Source organism: Natrix helvetica (assembly GCF_964273705.1).
Source record: "Natrix helvetica genome assembly, chromosome: 3".
In the NCBI taxonomy this organism is placed as follows: Eukaryota; Metazoa; Chordata; class Lepidosauria; order Squamata; family Natricidae; genus Natrix; species Natrix helvetica.
In genome coordinates this window covers 26624355-26645124 of record NC_138549.1, presented here as the reverse complement: position 1 = coordinate 26645124, position 20770 = coordinate 26624355, and the positions used below count along the sequence as shown (strand labels likewise).

Below are 20770 nucleotides of genomic sequence, written 5' to 3'. Positions count from 1 at the left end.
TTATGAATTGTACTATGATACACAGTTCCTAAATTAGGTGAGCTACTTTCAGATCCCTCACAAATAAGCTATTTTCTTATCACTCAATTATCCTGTGCCTAGTGCCGTGATGGCGAACCTATGGCATGCGTGCCGCAGGTGGCACGTGGAGCCATTTCTGAGGGCATGCCTTACCCTATCAGCTCTAGCGCACATGTGCGAACTGGCCAGATGATTTTCAGCCTTGATTTTTGGCCATTTTTCACCGAAATGGGAATGGACATCTGATTTGCACGTTGGGCTGTTTTTCGCCCTCTGGAGCTTCAGGAAAGCCTCCTAAAGCCTCCGGAGGGCAAAAAAATGCACAACATGCAAACCGGAAGTTCGGGAATGTTGGGTTTCGGGGCCTCCAGGAGGGCAGGGGAGGCTGTTTTCGCCCTCTCCAGGCTCCAAGAAAGCGGTGCGCACATGTGCGGGGCAGCAGAGGGGGTTAATGTGTGTATGCGCAGGGGGCATGCCACGGGGGGCATTAAATTATGGGGGTGGGCACGCGAGCATGCGTGATAGCATGCTTACTCATGTGTTTGGCACACGAAGTGAAAAAGATTTGCCATCACTGGCCTAGTGAATTATAACTTGATTGAGGGTATATTTTATTTATCTAAGTGACTCTGGGAAGTTTACAGATAAATGAATAGAATGGAAAAACATTGAGACAAGAAATGGCTTTTTTTTAATTATTAGATTCTGGTAACTTTTCATTTGTAAGTTATCAATGCATTATGTTTTGGATGCTTGACATTTGTCATTTATTTTATTTATTTACTGGGGCTTCTATGCCACTGTAGTCCACCAGGACTGTGGGAAAACTCTGCTGGCTCTTCTCCCACTGAAACCATATTATCTATTTCCCTCTTTCTCAGCCGAATGCTCTTCATCTGACCTCAACCTCATCCCCAACAGTGTGACCGGCAACATTTGGAGCATAGTAGATTAAAGAATACTGGAATTTTTAACACTATTGGGCATCCGGTTAATTCAATAATTTCACAAAGAAGTTCGTGTTTCTCATCTATCTATGAACAGGTTTAGGATAGCTAGAAAGTTTTGGATTAAGGTATTTGCTGTGCTTGTATTTGTATTATCATTGATATGCCTATTCTGCGAATGCAAGTCATACATTTTGCCTCTTATGATCTGCCGACGACCTGCGGAACTCACGGCAGAGTCAGACAGCGAGGAGGTTGGGGAGGAACATGGACCAGTCTTGGAGTCTGGGGAAGGCTCGCATGAGGGCTCTGTGTCGAAGGCAGAGGGGGTCAGGGCAATCTGGGAGTTATGTGCTGCCTCTGGAATCCCCAGAGTCAGACAGAATGAGGCAGAGGAATAGGCTTCCCCTGTTCCCAGTGCACACAAGTGCAGAGCTGCCAGAAAGCAAGAATAGTTAAAACAGAAGGGACGACTTGGGAGTAAGGTTTGGAGGTGATTGGCCCCTCCAATAAGACATAAAGGGAGGAGCAAAGAGCCTTTGCAGGAAGCAACTTGGTTCATGCTGGTCAGTTTATCTTCTGAAAATAGGTTTGGACTCTGCTTTGTGTGGCCTTGCCAAACTAATTGCCAATTAAGTCTTTGGCAGCATTTTCAAAGAAGATAAAGGTGGGTGCTTATCAGCCTTATCCGGAAGGACTTTGGCAGCCTGCTGCAGAACTCTTTGCTACGATTTGGAATGCATTACGGGCTGTGAATGAATATAATTCACAGCCTTTGAAATAAAAAGAGGGTTTTTGGACTTAATCGTGTGCGTTTCACTGTATCAGGAACCCTAGGTCAGAACATTGCCATTCTGTGCAGACCTGCTCCTTAATAATTGATATGTTATGATGACTGCTGCATGTCAGAGATACGTTCCATGAATTAATCCTTTAGATAGTGAGTCAATGTAATTGCAGTTTGTCATAACTAGGATACTTCCCATACAACAAACCAGCTAGTGAGGCACAAATAGTACAAATTGGATGCAGAGAAGGTTGAAAGCGAGACAAGACTAGAGTTTCTAGGTTGGTGCAGGCTAGTTTCTTCACAGCCAAAATACACACAGGTTTTGAATCTCCTTGAAACAAATTCCATTTTTTTCTCTTGAAAAAATAAGTGGCTCAAGACTTGAATTCCCTTATACAATTTGCTATGGGACTGGGTCAGTCTCTCTTCCTTAGCCCAACTTATTTTGCAGCATTGCTGTTTCAAAAATAAAATCAAGAGGAAAGCCTCTGTATAAATTCCTTTACTATAAATGCAACCAAGAAAGTACTAAGTCAGGACAACCAGTGACTTTATTGAATTTGCTTTTGGCAGAAAGGATGTGATGAAGAGACAGAGGTCTTCTGTAGGACAAAATACAGAAACTCAAGGAAGGGCCAGCAAAGTAATGGCTTTCATGCACTATATGCTGACTCCTTGGAAGCCAGAAAGGACTTCTCTTTGCAGAGTCCTATCAAGGCATTGCTTTATGAAAGGTATGATTGAAGCAAAGCACTTCTCGGAAGGTTCGCACATACATGATACTTATTCCGATATGAAAAATAAAGATTGTTTAGTTTTATTCCCTTCCTTTTAAAAAACAGCATTTATTGCTTTTGACATTCTTTAACCTGGAAGCATTAAACACTGAATGTAATGAGCTTTTCAGTCATGATCTCAAGGTTACTTTCAAATTAATAGGTCTCTGGGGAATGAGAAGATAACTACTTAGGCCCTGGGATTATTTAGTTATTTGTATTTTAAATTTTTGGTATACATTCTCGTTGTAAAGCATCCAACATAAATCTTGGGAGAAGCTGTTGATGTTGGCTATGACCCAGTTTAAATAATATTATAATGCTGTTTTTTAACAGTCTCTCCAAACTCCTTTGCTAGTAAAAGTATGGCGAACAGTGATGTACTCACATTAAAAATATTACTCTGCAGTTTGATGTTTAAGTAATCAGATTACATATAATGTAGTATCATGGGTATTAAAGAAGCTTAACAGAATTAATTAGTGTAGCTGAATTCAATGTTTAATTGGACTGGAATCTGCATTGACTATAACATATAATCTTCCAGAAAACCAGACCTGGAATCTTAAAATGACTTCATAAACATGGATTTGTGCTTACTGCTTTGATGACTAATACTTAAAACCATTACTCTTCCCAGCAACAGTCACAAAAGAAACATAGCAAGACTAAGGAGATGAAAATCATGACTAGCTTTATGCAGCGATGGCTAATCTTTTCCGGAATGAATGCCGAAAGTGTGTGTGGCCCCCATGCATGCTCTGAGCCCCCCGTATGCACGTGAGGCCCCCACACATGCCCTATGCATGCACGCATACACCCTACGCATGCACACACAACCCCTGCATGCTCATGGGGTCCCAAAGACAGGCTAGTTGGCGGGAGGTATGTACGCATGCATGCATGGCAAGGCTGAATTGTGGCAACAGCTTGCATGCCCGCAGAGAGGGTGTTACCTAGATTCACCATCACAGAGCTGTAGACTGCTGGATTCATTAGAAAGTCCAAACATGGCTTAGGCTTTAATCTGTCCCCGGAGCAAACCACAACCTATTGCAATGTCTGAATTGAATAAACTAAATGGTTGAGGATAGATTGGTGTATGGTCAGTATTTCCTTGGGCATCTTATGAGCATATGAAAAGTTGCCCTGATAATATTCATTGTACAGTATGTGTTTCTTGAGCTTTATCTGGGTTTGTTTTTGAAATGTTATTTTATTATAAACATTGAACAAAGTGAGAGATCAAAAGCAGATATAGATATTATATAATAAAATAGATTAAGAAAATTAAGTGAATTTTGCCCCATTTTTTCAACCTTTTTTGCCACAGTTACATGAAACGCTGCAATTGTTAAAGTTAGTAACACAGTTAAGTGAATCTGGCTTCGTCATTGACTTTGCTTGTCAGAAGGTCACAAAAGCTGAACCCCCAGAACACTGCAATTGTCATAAATATGAGTCAGTTGCCAAGCCTCTGAATTGGATCGCATGACCTTGAGGTTGCTGCAATGGCCCCTAGGTGTGCAAATAGTTATAAGTCACTTTTTTTCAATGCTGTTGTAACTTTGAACAACTGAAAGAACTGTTGTAAGCCGAGGACTACCTGTAGTTGTGTTTTTGTAGCAGTCGCCACATAATTTCTCTAAGATCGTCCCTGTTTCTCACCACACAGTGATAGAACTACTGCTAATGGATCACAGTCTCTTGGCTCAGATTAACCAGGGTAGATGATGGGGAAGAGTTTTCCTTTTCCTTTCTTTCCCTCCACCCAACTGCAGATTTTGCATCTCTCTTAATCTTTTCTGGGCGTACAGTATATAGAAGGAATGTGAAGATTTTTTAAAAATTGCATTACTTTATTTACATCTATTTAGTATAACTTTGGAAGACCACGACACTCAATTTCCTATTGAATGCAGCATTGAACTTGGTATTATCTAATTCAGTACATGTGCTATTGATTAAGGCTGATGATTATGACTATTAGACTCACTATTAAAAATCATTTTCAATCTTATTGGTAATAGTGGCAGCTAAGATGAATCAATTGTTGTCTAATGAGATCCACTATTTTGTATTTAGGTCTCCTTAGTAATATAAGAATGATACAGATATCCTTCTAGTGTTACTTTCATTCTGCTGATGTTTAGTCTTGAAGGACTGTTCTAGGATTTGTAGAGGATTCAAAATGACAGCTGACACCTACCATGGGATTACATACTCAGTACAGAGTTAATGATCCATGCTTCAAATTTGGTAATTTATGTAGAGGTGATGGCAATCCAAGTGAAATTCTATCTTCCCCAACACTCTTTGTGTATAAGTTCAGCATTTCCCCCCATATTTCAAACAAGTGACTTTACAAACAAGTGACAGCGAGCTTTCTTTTTAGGGCTGTATGCATGTTTTCTAAATAATGTATATGCACAATAGACACAAGAGTAGTGCCAGGAGGCATATAATGGAATTCTTAGCCCAGCTCCTGATCCACAGAGATAAGCATGGAAATGAACTTTCCAGTGATATGACTCTCAGTGGACTTAAAATTGCTTAGCTGAAGCAACTGCATTACCTTTAATTAATAGAATAAAGAATATGTTCCTAGCTAGCTCTTTAAGTACATTTGTCCGGTAATTGTTAAGTCCCAGCTACTTTATATTTCCTCTCTTTTGAAAATAGGGATCAACCAAATACAATTGTTCATTTTCCTGCATGAATCAGGAATGTTAGATTTAATGGAAAATATTGTGGAATAATAATAAGACCTGATGCTGTGAACTGCTGTAAGATTTGGAAAGTAGTTGAAAATATATCTATCATCTAGATTTTATTTTTAATGGTGTATTTTAGCATTAATTTATTTTCTAGTTTTTTTCCCATTCACTGCAGTTATTTCCTGTTGTCAAGATTCAAATGTAAACGGAAACATCATTTTTTCCCTTTCATTAGACTTTCATATTTAATCTCTGTTCTCCTGTCCTCAGTTTAAGAACCGCCAAATAGTTGTGGTGCCTGCTAAAATAACTTCCCACTCCTTATAAATTTTTGCTAGAAAACTTGTGTTCTTGCCTGGTGATGTCACTCTAAATGGTCCATTATCCAGTATGATACATGTGAAATGTTTACCTCCAATTTTTTTTATACTCTTAAAATGCAACTTATATGGTAGTCTTCCTTTATGATTCTTTATTTGAAAGTTCTATTGCTCCTTTCTCAGTGCTGCTTTTGATACATTACTCCCAAATTATTTGAGAACTGATTACTAGCCCAATTAATTTAATTGTGATATGCAGAAACAAAATACGTATGTGGTGGTGCAGTTTTTATTCAGATGCCCAGTTAGTGTTAGTCATTTTATACCCTGGTTATATTTGTTACTGATTTGTGATGTTTTGGAAATCTCTAACTATACAAAGGATGACAGAGATTTTATACTGGTATTCCTTACTTGGAGTTTAGAAGAAACCAAGCTGAACTTCGTGTAACCACATTTCCATGAAAAGCATACTTAATATTTATGGAATGATAGTTTCCAAACTTCTCATTCCCTTGGTGTGCTTGGAAGTTATAGAAGGAGGCAGAATTGGCCGATTTCCCCCTGCTATTGTGTAAATTGAAGTCCTGGAATCAAACACATATCTTTTCTGAAACTTAATGAATGAACTGATTTATTGCTCTGGCTTGCTGTAATTTTCTGCAAATTCCAAACTACTTTCAACAGAAACCGTTATAAACAACGGCCACTGAACCAAATATCATTTTGGCAAGCTACGTAACTATAAGACGTTACAGACAGCAGTGTATGCTACCATTAGTGGTGAAATGTTTTTCCCATGGCATACTGTGATGTTGGTGAACTGAATAAAGACATTGTGTGCTGCTTGGATAGAAAGGAAAACTAGCATCTTAATGCTATCAGAATGTGAACTTTGGGTTTTCTTCCCATGTCAGGCTGACTTATTGTTCTTGCCTTTCTTTTGGGTGCTCCAGAATTCATATGTCATTCAATAACCTTGGCTATTTAATGGAAAAGACTGGGGTTTGTGCAAATGGAATTAAGGGGAAGAGGCCGTGAGGCTATGGCTAGAAATGAGTATCTCAACATACAAGTATCCTAATTAGCAGAATACCAGAGATTGTAATCTTCACAATAGACAGGAAATTGACTCCAGGTTAAATGTATTAAATTTCATTTGCCTTTGAAATCAATAAGTTATATTAATGGAACTTTCTGCAATTGTGGACCAGTAAATACAATTTTGGAAAAATTGCATTTATATATATTGATTCATCTCCCGCATTTTAACACCCCTTTAAAATTTACTTTTATATCCCACAATCTAAAATTAAGTAGTTATTTTCAATTTGAAGTTGGGGCTGATGGGTTGAAGTGGCCAGTGGGTTGTAGGCAGCTGATGGTTGGAAACCTCCACAATGCCTTGACTTTTATCCAGCCAGTTGATGGCTAAAGACCTCCCTACATACAATGAAATTCGCCTTCCTACTTCTGCCCCATCTAAACTAACAGTCAACTGATTGTTGGCAAATGCTGAAAGTCCCAATTGAAGTAGCAAGTGATTGTAGCTAGTGAATTTGGGTAACCTCTGATAGACCTTCTGATTGATCTTGCTGGTAGACCACTCTTTGAGAATCTCTGACTTAGAGGGTCTGCTCTTCATTGTACAATTTTAACTCCCTCCATCCAGCTTGAACAGACTTTTATCTAGCTTGAATTTAACCAAGGTTTGTTGATTCTGAATTCTTGCACAAGTGGCCTTTCTTTTCCATTCTCTCACTCCCCCCTTTTTTTTCACTAATGTTTCAACTCTGCATACACTAAAATGAATAAATAACATCTGGATTCAGAATTCTTTACATTACATTGAAGGATTTCAATTGAAGAGATGGTTTAAAAAAAGGAAACTCTTGATTGGCGTTAATTGTGATTGTGTCTGTAAGATCTGGTCAAGAATCAAAAAAATTCTAAATTTTCTTCATTGCTTCTTCTTTATTTAGCATTTAATTATTGAAGATTCTGGAGCCTAGTGTTAGTTAATGATCTGCTTTTGAATAGCAGTAGCACTTAAGACTTATATACTGCTTCACAGTGCTTTACAGCCTTCTCTAAGCAGTTTACAGAATCAGCACATTGCCCCCAACAGTCTGGGTCCTCATTTTACCAACCTCGGAAGGACGGAAGGCTGAGTCAACCTTGAGCCTGGTGAGATTCAAACTGCCAAATTCCAGCCAGCAGCCAGCCAGCAGAAGTAGCCTGCAGTACTGCACTCTAACCACTGCACCACTTCAGCTCTTTATAGAATTCTAGAAATTTGAGTAAAAATGTTCCTAAACTAACAGTATGAATTTTCTCAGCTAGAGCTATTTGTTTGGGCATATATTGAAACTGTTCTCTGTTGATCATATAACTTTATAAAGTCTGTAATATGTTCATTTTTCTGGAAAGGACATAGTTTTGTTGCTTTTTTAATTAGAATGACAAGGTTTTAATTTCTTTTGCTTGTAGCTTAATTTGTTTGCTTGCAATCCAGCTCATTCAGTCATTATACTCTGATCAGGCAGCCACTGTAAGAACAGAATATGGAGAAACAAAATAGTTCAGAATTGGAAAAGGCACTTGGCAAGGTTGCATCCTGTCACCTAATCTATTCCAACATGTACACAGAAATAATTATTCGAAATGCACATTTGGAGGAATCTATCATTGGGGTTAAAATTGGTGGTAGAAATATCAAAACTTCTGATATGCAGATGATACAACATTATTCACAGAAAGCAAGAAGGATCTGGACTGGCTAATCCTGAGAGTCAAAGGTGAAAGACAAAAATTTGGACTGCACTTTAACATCAAGAACATAAAGATAATGACAGCTGCAAAGAACACACAGGTCAGAGTGCAGATCGACAGTGGGACCATCAGAACAGTAAAGAAATTCATCCTCCTGGGCTCTAAAATTGACCAAAGTGGTACCTGCAGCCCTGAGATCGGAAAGCACATAGCAATTGGAAGAACTGCATTGTCCGGCACGAATTAAAACAGCCAAATGCAGATTAATTCATGCAATAATTTTTCTAAATTGCTAGCTATGATTGTGAAACTTGGACTCTAGAAAGGCAGATGGGAGAAGGATAGGTGCCTTTGAACTATGGTGCTGGAAGCGACTATCATCCCAGGAACTGCAAAAATAATAAACGAGCCCTAGACTGAAATATCACTTGAAGCCAAGATTGCCAAACAGGCTGTTATACTTTGGTCATATTATGCGAGCTGACTTACTCGAAAAGTCAATCATGCTGGGTGTGATAGAAAAAGGAGAAGGAGCCACTATAATGCCCACTTGTTGGACACTGTAAAGGACACTGGGATGAACATAGCAGATCTGAAGGAGGCAGTGCAACACAGAAAGGCATGGAGATTGCTGATACATAGAGCGGCTGAGGGTCACCCATGAATGAATGGCTGACGACTATGGATGCAACCAAATGGAGTCACAGTAATACCATCCTCCTATAGTGCCAGACACTTATTTTTTTTATTAAAAATGTAATATAAATGAATTAGAATACCCCTTTAAAATTATTGTAGCTTTCCAACAGGTGAAAAGAATTGAAAGAATTGATGTTTTGGATCATTTTCCATAAGGAAGTTTTCCAGGATGTTATATTTCAGAAAATTGTTTTACAAAAGGATGGAGGGAAAGGAAATATGTGCACTGCAGAGAGTAATGTCTCACAAACCTATTATTCATGAGATGTGATCTGCATTCTGTTTTGCCATTTGTATTTTATAATACTTTCCCTTTCCCTATTCATTTTTTTGTGTTTGCTTTTTGATAAGTGCTATTATACTAGATAAGTTACAGTGTAAGTGTTGAGAAAAAGAACATTCTATATAATAGTGTGAAACAGCTGTGTTTAGTCAAAGGATACTGACATTTTTTGAGGTCACATTTTGAAAGGAAAACATATTTTCCAGGAATTCAAAGGAAATACTTAATATGACTGCCAAATTGGACATTTGCAAACACACTCCCATACTTGTTGTATGGGATAGAAAATCAATCCAGATTGAATGTTTAAAGGAAGTGCTGAAGATGATCTTCATTTCTTACTAATTTTTAAAACATTGTGAGATGCTATTAAAGTTTTGGGCTTACTTTTTTTTTTTTTTTTTAGAAAATGACTTCGAATTGATTTCTGAATTTTGCAGAATGTGATACCCACTTTTCAAGTGGTTCTGTTGCCACTAAAACTATACTGAATGATGTGAGAGATCCATCTTTTGTGTGGTAAAAATGCAAAAAAGCTGCTTAAAGAAGTGATCAAATATTGATTTATTATAGGACTTGGAACCAATGTACATTTAGTTTGTAATCGCTTTGTAATTAATCAGATTACAAATACACGAATCAAATTTCCTTGGCTTGGTTGTTGAGAAATCCGAATAGGCTAATTTAATAAAGGAAAACATTTCAGGTTTTAAAGCTGGGGGAAACTAGTACTTTGTATATGCTGCAGCTTTTTTGTAGCCCAAACAGCACACCCTTTAATAGAGCACATGCTTTGCATGCCAAAGGCCCAGATCAATCATTAGGATTTCCAAACAAGGTAAAGATAAAGACTTCCTTGAGTCAATCCTAACCACAGTTTGTTTGCTCCTTTGGAAGTGCATTGTCATTGCCTCCTTCCCAGATTCTACCCCCCACCCCACCCCCGAGTTTAGCCAGTAGCTTTAGGATTTCAAGGCAAGTGGTAACTACTTCTTGACTCTGTTTAGTTTTCAGGATATAAGTCAACGTTGCTAAATAGAGCCACCTATTCTGAAATCGTAGAGTTTTACTACTAGTTCAGATAAAACAACACAAATTTTCCAGATGTGGACTCTAACATCTTTAGCTTACCATACATGTATACAAAGAATAGTTTGGCAATATGTAACTTTAATAGATTGACAATATGACTTTGAGTAGAAAGCAAATTTCTATATCACCGTTTGTTGAGTTACATAAGGCACATACGCATCTGAACTATACACTGACTACTTGTACAACCAAATATTGAAAGGAATTATTTATTATGATGATCAGAAAAGGAGCATGAATGGGAAGTTGCTAGCAGGATTATCAGATCAGACTCCAATAGCCAATATATTGTACAACCCATATTCAGAATTTTACACACATTTAGTAGGGCACGTTTCTTAACATTTAGGATATAGATTTTACTTTAAAAGCATCTCAGGCAGAATGTATTGATTTTTTTTCTGGCAAAAATCTCTGTAATTGGGAAATATTTTTCACTAACATTTTTGGATAAATTTAAAATAACTATAGAATTATTTCCCTTGATTTTTAGTCTTTAATCAATGTCTCTTATTATGCAGTTATAGATTTCTTTTTCAGTCAGAAAGAATGAAATAATAATGAGTGATTAGATGTGTTCATTAGCCACCTAATATAATCTACTATAAAAAGAGTTTAGCAACTCATAAAATTAGCTGCAAATGTGGCATTGCTTTTCCAGCAAGAGTGATTTGTATAAGGCTACAATCCTGCTTGGAGTTTCCACTGAATTTCCAATTTTGTCACATTTCTCACTGACATGTCATAGCATACCCAGAATATTTGGAAAGTAACCTAGCCAGATGGCTGTGGGTACTGGTTTTAAAAGCCAAATTTGCATTTGTATTCAACTTGATAACACTTGATTAATAATGTATCCCATCAAAAATATTATATGGTAATATCTAGTGTAGGACCTGGTAGCTGGCTTTATCCTTTCGCGTGCTTTATTGATTGATTTCGCACATTTTAAATATGGATTCATTTTACATTTTAACTCTTTTAAATATCATTTTAAAAGACACTATTAAAAGAAATATATTGCAGTCTTTTTTTTCTTTAGGGGAGGGAACCTCCAAATAAAATAAAACAAACTAAAAGGAAAAAGGGAGGAAAGATTTCCTCTTAATTTTTTCCCAATTTTTACTCCCTAAATTTTTACAGACAAAGGAAGGCCAAATTTTTGGACTAGTTACTATTACAGAAATCTTGAAACCACAGTGACTTCCCTCAGATGGAGGAGAGCTTGGCTGTCTAGAAAATGTCTGTGAAATGACCATGGAGAACAATAGATCACTAATTTATCATAAGACAAATAGCTAAGTTTGCACTCTATTATCTGCTCTGAACTTACCCGGGACTTCGTACCACATTAGCTTAGCTTTTTTCATTTTTTAAATTTTTTTTTTCTAAGAAAGGTGTAAGATAGTGTTTTTAAAACATGGCAAGTTTAACTTCAACTCCCAGAATTTTCTAGTCAGCATGCTGGCTTGGGAATTCTAGGAATTGAAGTCCATTACTTCTTAAAGTTGCCAAATTTGAAAAACATTAGTCTAAGGTTCCTATGTTGGCTGAATAGCATTCTTACAAGTAACAATACACAAGATATTTATAGTCTATCAGCTTCCAAAATATGGCTTGAGGAATTCCTAGGAAGAGACTTGTAGATGCTGCACTGAAGGGATAAACTACAGCTCATGCAACCTTCTGACATTATACCTTTTAGCCTTTAAGTTGCTTAATCCTTAAGGATTATTGTAGTGTTTTGCAACTGCAGACTAAAATAACCTCAACGGACTTTAGTGAATTAATAAAGGCAATCATTTCAGATTGGAACAAATATTTTATATAAATTTGTGCATTTAACTTAAGTAATATGTAGCCTCCCTGATGATATTGGATAGCTCTTCCCATCAGAAGCTGAAAGGGGTGGTGTTAGAAAGCAATGAAGCCAAATAAAAATGTAAACGGTGCCAACTTTCTTGTATTTCCAAAATTTAAAGTATTCTTGAATTGCCTCCAAGAATAAGTTTTGACTGCTTTTGTTTTTTCTTCAAAATTAATGTTTCATTGGGGTTCCTTTTCAAATTGATGTCCTTTAGCACACTTCTGGAAGACACCAGGTCTATATTATTCTAAACATTGCTATCACGTAATATATGTATCTACAACTTGCAGCTTGTGTTATTGTTGCAGAAAACTGAAATTAAGTTATTTTTTTCCTAATTAAAATATTCTTGCCTTTAAAGAAAGGTGTTTACATTATACCTAGGGAATGAGCATGCTTATTTCAACATGCCATGAATTCTTTTATTGAGAATTGTTAAGAAATGTTTATTTCTTTATCTTCCATGACATTTACTTTAAAGGATTACAGGTAGCCCTCAACTAAAACCAATCCATTTAGTGATCACTCAAAGTTACCAGAGCAGTGAAAAAAGTGACTTATAATCAGTCCTTCATGCATACAACCATTGCAGCATCCTCATAATCACATGGTCACAATTTGGTGCTTGACAACCAGCATGTATTTTCAATGGTTGCAGGGTCCCAGGGTCATGTGATCTCCATGTATGACTTTCCCAGCTGGCTTCCAATAAACAAAGTCAATGGGAGAAGCTGGATTTGCTTAATGGCCACGTTTTTTCATTTAATAGCTGGAAAGTTTCACTTAACAAGGATGGCAAAAATGTTGCAAAATAAGGTGCAACTCACTTGGCAGCTGACTTGCTTAGTAGCTGGAATTCTGGTCTTAACTATGGTCATAAGTCAGGAACTACTTGTACATAGCTGAGTGAATGTGATGTTTTCCAGCTGGCACAAGAATCTTATTTTTTAATAGGGCCTGCGTTACAATTTTCATATATCTCTGCTTTCATTAATTTCATTAAAATGGAATTGAAAAGTTTGGCTGCAAGTTTACCCAAGACTCTACTTCATCTTCTCATATTCTGGAATAATTGCAAGGTGTTTATTGTAGCTCATGGGTGTGTATTAACTACTCAGCTATCTGAAAGTAGAAATGTGTGCTTACCTAAGAGCATTCAGCCAGGAGTTTATTTATTTTATGTATTAAATTTACATGCTGCCCAGCTTCTAACAAGTGACTGAGCATCTGAGATCCACAGAATTCAATGACACTGGATTATAATTAAATATGAAATGTTTCCTTAAACATTTTAAGCTCTGTAAATGGCTTACTTTGAAACAAAATGTGATACTAAAGAAAGATTAAAATATTGATAATTTAGAATTAAAGTCTTTTAAAGTTTGTTTTTTCAAAGAGAATTAAAATAATATACTATGGTAGTTCTTTACATTTGAAATCATCAGGACATGAAGCAGTATGTGAATATAGATTTGAAAATTATTTTTCTAGAAGCTATGTAAATAAAATAAACTAGTTCCCTTTAAACCAAGAAAGGGCAGTTTTAGCTGTCATTATCTCCAGTAAGCTTGAAAATTATTTAACTGTTGAACAGATTGTTCTTCATGTAATGATTTTTCTATCAATGCTACATTATTTCAAATTAGATAACAATAAAGTTCAGTACCATACTGCATTGATTAGGAAATTGAGATAGAGTTCTTCAGTGGTTAAAAAAATAGACATAAAATATGTTACCATTTAAAATGTCTTCTATTCTCAAAAATATGATAAGACATTCAGTTCTTACATGATGAGTGTTAACACAAAGCTCAGTTAATCAATATTAGGTTTTTATCTATGTTCTGTTGAATAGTCAGTTCTTCACATTGCTTGAATGTGTGGCATGGACTTACTCTGATTTCCTCCATATGGATAAATTATTACCCAAATGTGTACCTTCTTTGATTTTTCTTTGATTATTTATCTTCAATTTCTAACCATGTTTGCATTTCAGAGAAATATTCCATGTATACGATCATTTTAGTACAAGAAAGATTACTCATAGATTAAACTGTGTTACCATGAAGATAAAAAAAAATGTATTTTGACAGATAAATTTACTCCATTCATCTGAAGAAATAGCCTTGATCCATGCAATCTTTTACAGAATAAAAACAAATTTGCTTTAAAAGACCCATCAGTGTTTTTATTATTCTTATAGAAACAAACTGCTGCATGAGACAAACTTTTTTAGCTTCCAGTTTTAAATAATTTCACTCAAATAACTCAGTGACATTTAGATAATATTTCCCTTAAGGTTGGCTATAGTTGTGACATTTAGGTCTGGTGGGACTTGAAGGTCAAAGTTTATGGAAGATATCAGGTAGTGTATTGTTTACACAGTTGAAATGCTATAATTAAGAAAAAGAGCATAGCCTAATATTTTGCAATAGGCAATCACTCCCCCATATTAAATGTTCCAGTTGACAGCTAACGTCTACGGTTTTTATTCTATGGAAAGTTGCAAGCCAGGCTGAAGTCCAGGAATGTAGAATGGCTACTCCCATACCTCCAAACAATAAATACATTGGTGTAAATCAGTATTTAAACTTGTCACCTTATAGGGGAGATGGGTGACATTAAAATTACTAAATAAAATGTACATCATCATCATTTAGCCATTGTTTATCTACTTCACAATGAAGGTCTCCCGCATGTTTCCAACCAAACATGGAAAATTTACATACATTCCTCTAAATCAGTATTTCCCAACGTTGGCAGCTTGAGATATATGAATTTTTAGGCTGGGGAATTCTGGGAGTTGAAGTCCACACATCTTAAAACTATCAAGATTGAGAAACCCTGCTTCCATTTAGCTTAAAATGCATTGGCAGTTTCTTCATCAGAGTCCACTGGGCATTTTCCAGCTCTAGTTAACACAGATGATCAACTCTGTAACTAGCAACTGTATATGTTATCAATAAAGAGAATAGATAGCTCAGGGTTGAACTGTGAAGTCCTTGGTGCTCTCTGAGCGTGGTTGTTTGTTTGCAGACATAGCCAACCAGATAATAACAGTGCAAGCATATATGGTGTTTACTCCTTGTTTATATAAAGTAGTTTGCCCGATCAATATTGGTGGAGGTGTGATTTCCTTCTTGATAGTTCCCTAAATTCAAGGAACTACCTTAAAGCATATTTTCTGTTTGATAGTTTGTATGTGTTAATCTCTGCCTAATTCAGTTGGCTACTGAAGAGGATGTGTTCTGGTTGTTTTGTTTGCTGCCTATCTTTTTTATGGTCTCTTTTGAATGATGTGTAAATGTGTCTGCTTTTTATCTCTATGTGCCTGTTGGTGACTGATATGCCTGAGTGACAAGCTTCCAGGAATGCCTTAGCATTTTTGCATTTAACGTGGCCTAAGATACTGACCATTTCCCAGTTGAAAATATGGTTGAGACTGTACATGTATTGTGAATAAAATGAGATTGAGTAAAATGACAGGTAGTGACGTTTGTGTAAATTACTTTCTCTTTAGGCCAACAGTAAACAGAATCTGAGAATACATGAGCTTTACACAAGTGTCAAAAGTATCTTGTTTTACTGTTTCTGGACAGTGAAGCTAATTAAATCAGTAGATTTTTAAAATCATAACAGATATAGTTTCTTTCTTTTGTTATTCTTTTCAATATTTGTTCCTCCTTATTTTTCTTTGTAACCTTGGAAATAGGTCATTTCGGTTAGGTACTTTTCTTATTTAATATTCCATTGTATTTCTTCATAATCTCAATTTAGGACTTCATGAATATGACCATTGAAGCCAAAATTATAATTGGCAATCACATTTGTAATAGTTATAGGAAAACTTTGTCCTTTGTTTATACAACAACAGAAAGGTGGCTTTAGCTTCTGTACCTTTAATATCATTTTTTATGATCAGTTCATATTATCTTTTGGTGACATTGTATTTGTATTTTTCCACTTGTAGAAACTTAATGTTTTGTACATATCCTGCTTCTGTAAGAATTATTTTCCTAGATTCTGGAGACAATTAGATAGGTGGACACAAGTGAAATGGCAAAACTGCCTCTTGACATGAATGAATGAATGAATATCCAAAATTTCCCCTGTAATTTCCATGAATCAGTTCTAAATGGAAAATAGTTTAATTGCTGAAATATTTGTAACACATCTCTTCTCAAATAAACCTTGTTAAAGAGACTTCTACTCATCCCTCTCACTTGCATTTGCAGCTTGTTACTGGAACTATCAACAAGGGACAAATTTGAGGAGTTTTCTAGCTGAGAAGGGAAAGCTTAAATCACTCTTCCTTGAATACCATTGGACTTACTCCAGAGTAAAATAGAGAAGTACATTCTGAATGATTAAGATGTAGTTAGATACATGTTTCAAGACTTTTTCAAACATAGTTTATTTTCCACTCCTCAAATATTGGAATGGCCTTGGAATAAATTTAATCATAACAACAACTCTCTTAAGTCAGTGGGTCTCAACCTTCCTAATGCCGCGACCCTTTAATACAGTTCCTCATGTTGTGGTGACCCCCCCAACCATAAAATTATTTTATGTTTTCGTATTTTTTTTTGAAAATATGTGTTTTCCAATGGTCTTAGGTGACCCCTGTGAAAGGGTCATTCGACCCCTCCAAAGGGGTCCTGACCCACAGGTTGAGAACCACTGCTCTAAGTAGTCCATGTTGTTTTCTTGGCAACGACATGGAAATTGTTTGTAACTGTTTTCTGCTGGGATTTATTTTTAAGCTTCTCAATTCAGGCTACAGCCCTGGAATTTTGAGCCAGATTTCAGCCAGTCTTTTTGAACATCAGTTCTATAGTACTACTTGTTCAGACCTTGCTATAAATAGAAGAGAATAATCAACATTAAGTTTCCTACAGCAAACAGGATACAATTATTGATCTATCTTGACTCAGAGAGATTAAGTAAACTTAATGGGGAGGTTAATAATTGTGAGTCCACATGCTTCAATGCAGGAGGATGTGCTTCATTTTGTAGCTATCAATAATTAGCTTAGGACATGGGTGTCAAACTCGCCATGTCACATTGCCATCACACAACGTTTCATGACATTTCCCCCATTCATGGAACTGGAGTGGGCATGGCTTGGATGGGAGGCATCCGGCCCGTGGGCCACCAGTTTAACACCTCCCGCCTAGGATAATACGTTGGGGGGGGGGGGGAATAATATCCTATTAAACCTTATTGAAGATGTTTTTTGTTTCAGATACCTATTTAATTGCAGTGAAGCAAACAAATAGTTATTCCATAGCCTTCGGTAACTTCAACTTGATTAAACACAGAGGCAGAAATCAATTAAAAATGTATGTCCTGTTGGCTAAGAACCTTTTCCATTTTTTAAACATCCAAATTTGTATAGCTAATTATGCAAAAAAACCAACAACCAAAGAACTAACATCCAACGGATAGTTAGCCTGCAGCAAAAGCTTTCACAGTAATGAATATTTTGAAATATGAATGTTTTCAGAAGTTTTTTATATATTAATAAACTTGTGGTTGTGATAAATTATACTTATAAGAGTGTCAGTCAGGAAAACATTTGATTTCTTTCATATCTTTCGCTTTATTATGTTCTTGGGAATTATAATTCATGAATGCATAAAAGACATAAAGGAGGGCTTATATGTGACAGCAGAAGACTTGAACTAAGCTTCATTTTGGCTACCAGAAGAGCAAAAGAAAAGATGAAATAATGATCTGGTATATCAGACAAATAACATTCACATCCATCAGTTATAGTGCAGAGTTCCATAGAATCATCTTAACTGTTACCCACAAAGAATAGAAAATATATAACCCTGCTTAAAAAAAAATAGAAAGTTCAAAAGCTAATTAACTTACAGTAAAATCATTGGAACAATTCCTTGACTGGGATTTCTTTTCCAGTATAAATTAATTGAATTTGGATTAATTAAAAAAGCAAATTGCTATTTTAGGCAATATTAAAGCCAAAGAAATCCTGATCACCCCTTCATTAATTTTCATGATTTCTCTAGGATTCCAAGCACATTACAGCCAGTGACTGGCTGCATCATCATCACTCTTATTTTACATATTTTTGAGTAATTTTTGTTGTGAAGACTGATTGGTTAAAACATGAATAATTCACAATCCATTGTCATTTCAGATAAACAGTTTCCTTAGTTTTATTAGATCTACTGTGTAACCTACAAGTAATTCTTGACTTACAGCCAGTGGGGGGGGGCTGTTCCATTTTTTTTACTACCGGTTCACTCATGCGTGCATGCTTGCGCAATGCTTCTGCACATGCGTAGAAGTGTCCAAGTGGGTGGGTAAAGCCTCCCACCGCTGCCACTATCGGTTTGCCCGATCCGGGAGCAACCCACCTCTGCTTACTACTATTCATTTAGTGACCATTGAAAGTCACAACAGCAATGAAAAATATGACTTACAACCAGTCCTCATATTTACAACCAACCTAACATCCCCACACGATCACAGTTTGGTTGCTCATGTATTTAAAATGGCTGCAGCATCCTGGAATCACGTGATCGCCATTTTGCAACCCTTCCAGGTGGCTTCTCATAAGCAAAATCAATGGAAAAAGTTGGATTTGCTTAAAGACTGCGTGACTCACTTAGCAACTGGAATGATTCACTTAACAACCATGGCAGAAAAAGGTCATAAAATTGGGCATGACTCATTTAACGACTGCATTGCTTAACAAAGAAATTCTAGTCTCAGTTGTGGCTGTTAAGTCACTTGACGTCTCAGAGTAATTGAACTAACATAGTACCATATTTTCTTTGCCCCTCTCTTAGAAGTAGAAGCTTGTCTCTTCAGATATGGGAGAAGTGGAGCAAAGAGCGACAACAGGATCTCGGCTAGGAGTACAGGAGAATGCTGGCATCAGTACTCTGGAACATGGACAGAAACTGCCTTCAACACCTACAGGAAAACTTATTTCTATCAAAGTCCAAATGCTGGATGATACACAGGAAACATTTGAAATTCCGGTAAGGTGACACTCTTGAGTCTACGATTCATTCTTGGCTGGGGGTGAGGTGGGTGCAAAAGATTCACCCAAGCAGACCTGTAGTTTTGTGACTTTGTATAATGTGATAATAGCCCACATATGAGATAAGTATTAAAAATCCTAATATTTAAAAGGTAGTTAAAATTGCAACAGGGGTACATTATCTCATATATTCCTGGTATCACAAACTATTTAGGGGGAAAATACTCTTTAAGCTGCTATTAATCATCTAAATCACAATCTTTTAACACTAACTGAAACTGTCAGTTGCAATATACACTACCAGAAACTAATTAAGAACTATGAAATAACTGAATGATTAGCCTCACAGAGAAAAACACAACAATGCTAACAACTTCAGTTATTTCACTTCAACTATTCTGTAGATACTCTAAAGGTAATTTTGATCTTACATTTTAAATCTTAAGTATTGTAACTAAATAAGGTGATTGCATTCTAATACTAGTGCACTACCATTTGTTTGATTTTCTTTATATATTTTGAGAATTTCTTTGCAACAGAATGTGCCTATCTTTAATTGCCTGAAATCACTGTTTTTAAAAGTTATTTGTACATTTAAATCCATCTTGTCTCTGGCAGCTCAAGGCTGTATATAATAATTCTCTTGCAAAACCTACAGTAGATCTGTGAGATAATATAGCAGGAAAAATAAATGTCAATATTTATGCTTGGGAAGTTAGGACTGACTTTGATTAAGATGCATATTATATATATGAGAGAGATTTCTGAATTGCTAAGATGTATTCTTTTATATTCTCAGTTAAAGAGAAAGCATCCCTATGATAATTGCTGAGCATAGCAGAATTAATCAAAGAACAAACAGATTTTATACATGTTTTAAACAAGCTTAGCTTTGGTAATCATGTTGCCATATTATAAAATTTATTGTCATTTTTAATATGTTATATGATCCATTATATGCCATAAGATTTTAGATTTTAATCTCTATCTCAATTAAATGTTATGTTCAGACAAGCATCTGCAAAAAAAGGAGCTACTGTATTGATGAATTATTTGATTCATTGTCATCCAGCACTCACAAGGACACTCACTTCATTATTATCCTACATTAGTCAAGCAAAAGTCAACAATTGTCATTAGTAGAAAATCTGTGTTGCTTGTACCTTGATTGGTTCCTCATAAATGCATCCTCCTGATCCACCGTGTTTTCCCAAAAATAAGACAGGGTCTTATTTTCTTTTGACCCCTGAAATAAGCGCTTGGCCTTATTTTCGGGGAAGTCTTATTATTTTTGAGGCGCAGGAAGTGGCATGCATGGTCACCTCATGGCTGCTGCTATGTCGCAATATTTTTGGGGAGGGCTTATTTTCAGGGGAGAACTTATTTTAGTGCATGCACTCAATGGCCCGATTGGGCTTATTATCTGGGGAGGGCTTATTTTCAGGGAAATTTTTGGGAGGGGGAGTTT

General features: G+C 36.2%; 1 protein-coding gene across 6 annotated transcripts in view; it reads left to right on the top strand.

Moving 5' to 3' along the window:
* The window catches only part of FARP1 (FERM, ARH/RhoGEF and pleckstrin domain protein 1), a 155452-nt gene that overhangs the window by 3072 nt on the left and 131610 nt on the right, over positions 1-20770 (top strand). For 5 of the 6 annotated variants that reach the window (XM_081949259.1, XM_081949257.1, XM_081949261.1 and 2 more), the window contains exon 2: positions 19106-19300. In XM_081949259.1, the coding sequence (XP_081805385.1) occupies positions 19130-19300 (171 nt within the window). In that variant the 5' untranslated portion in view covers positions 19106-19129. Of the gene's footprint in view, positions 1-1544; positions 1636-19105; positions 19301-20770 lie in introns of those variants that run through there. The other variant, XM_081949258.1, reaches the window with a different exon arrangement.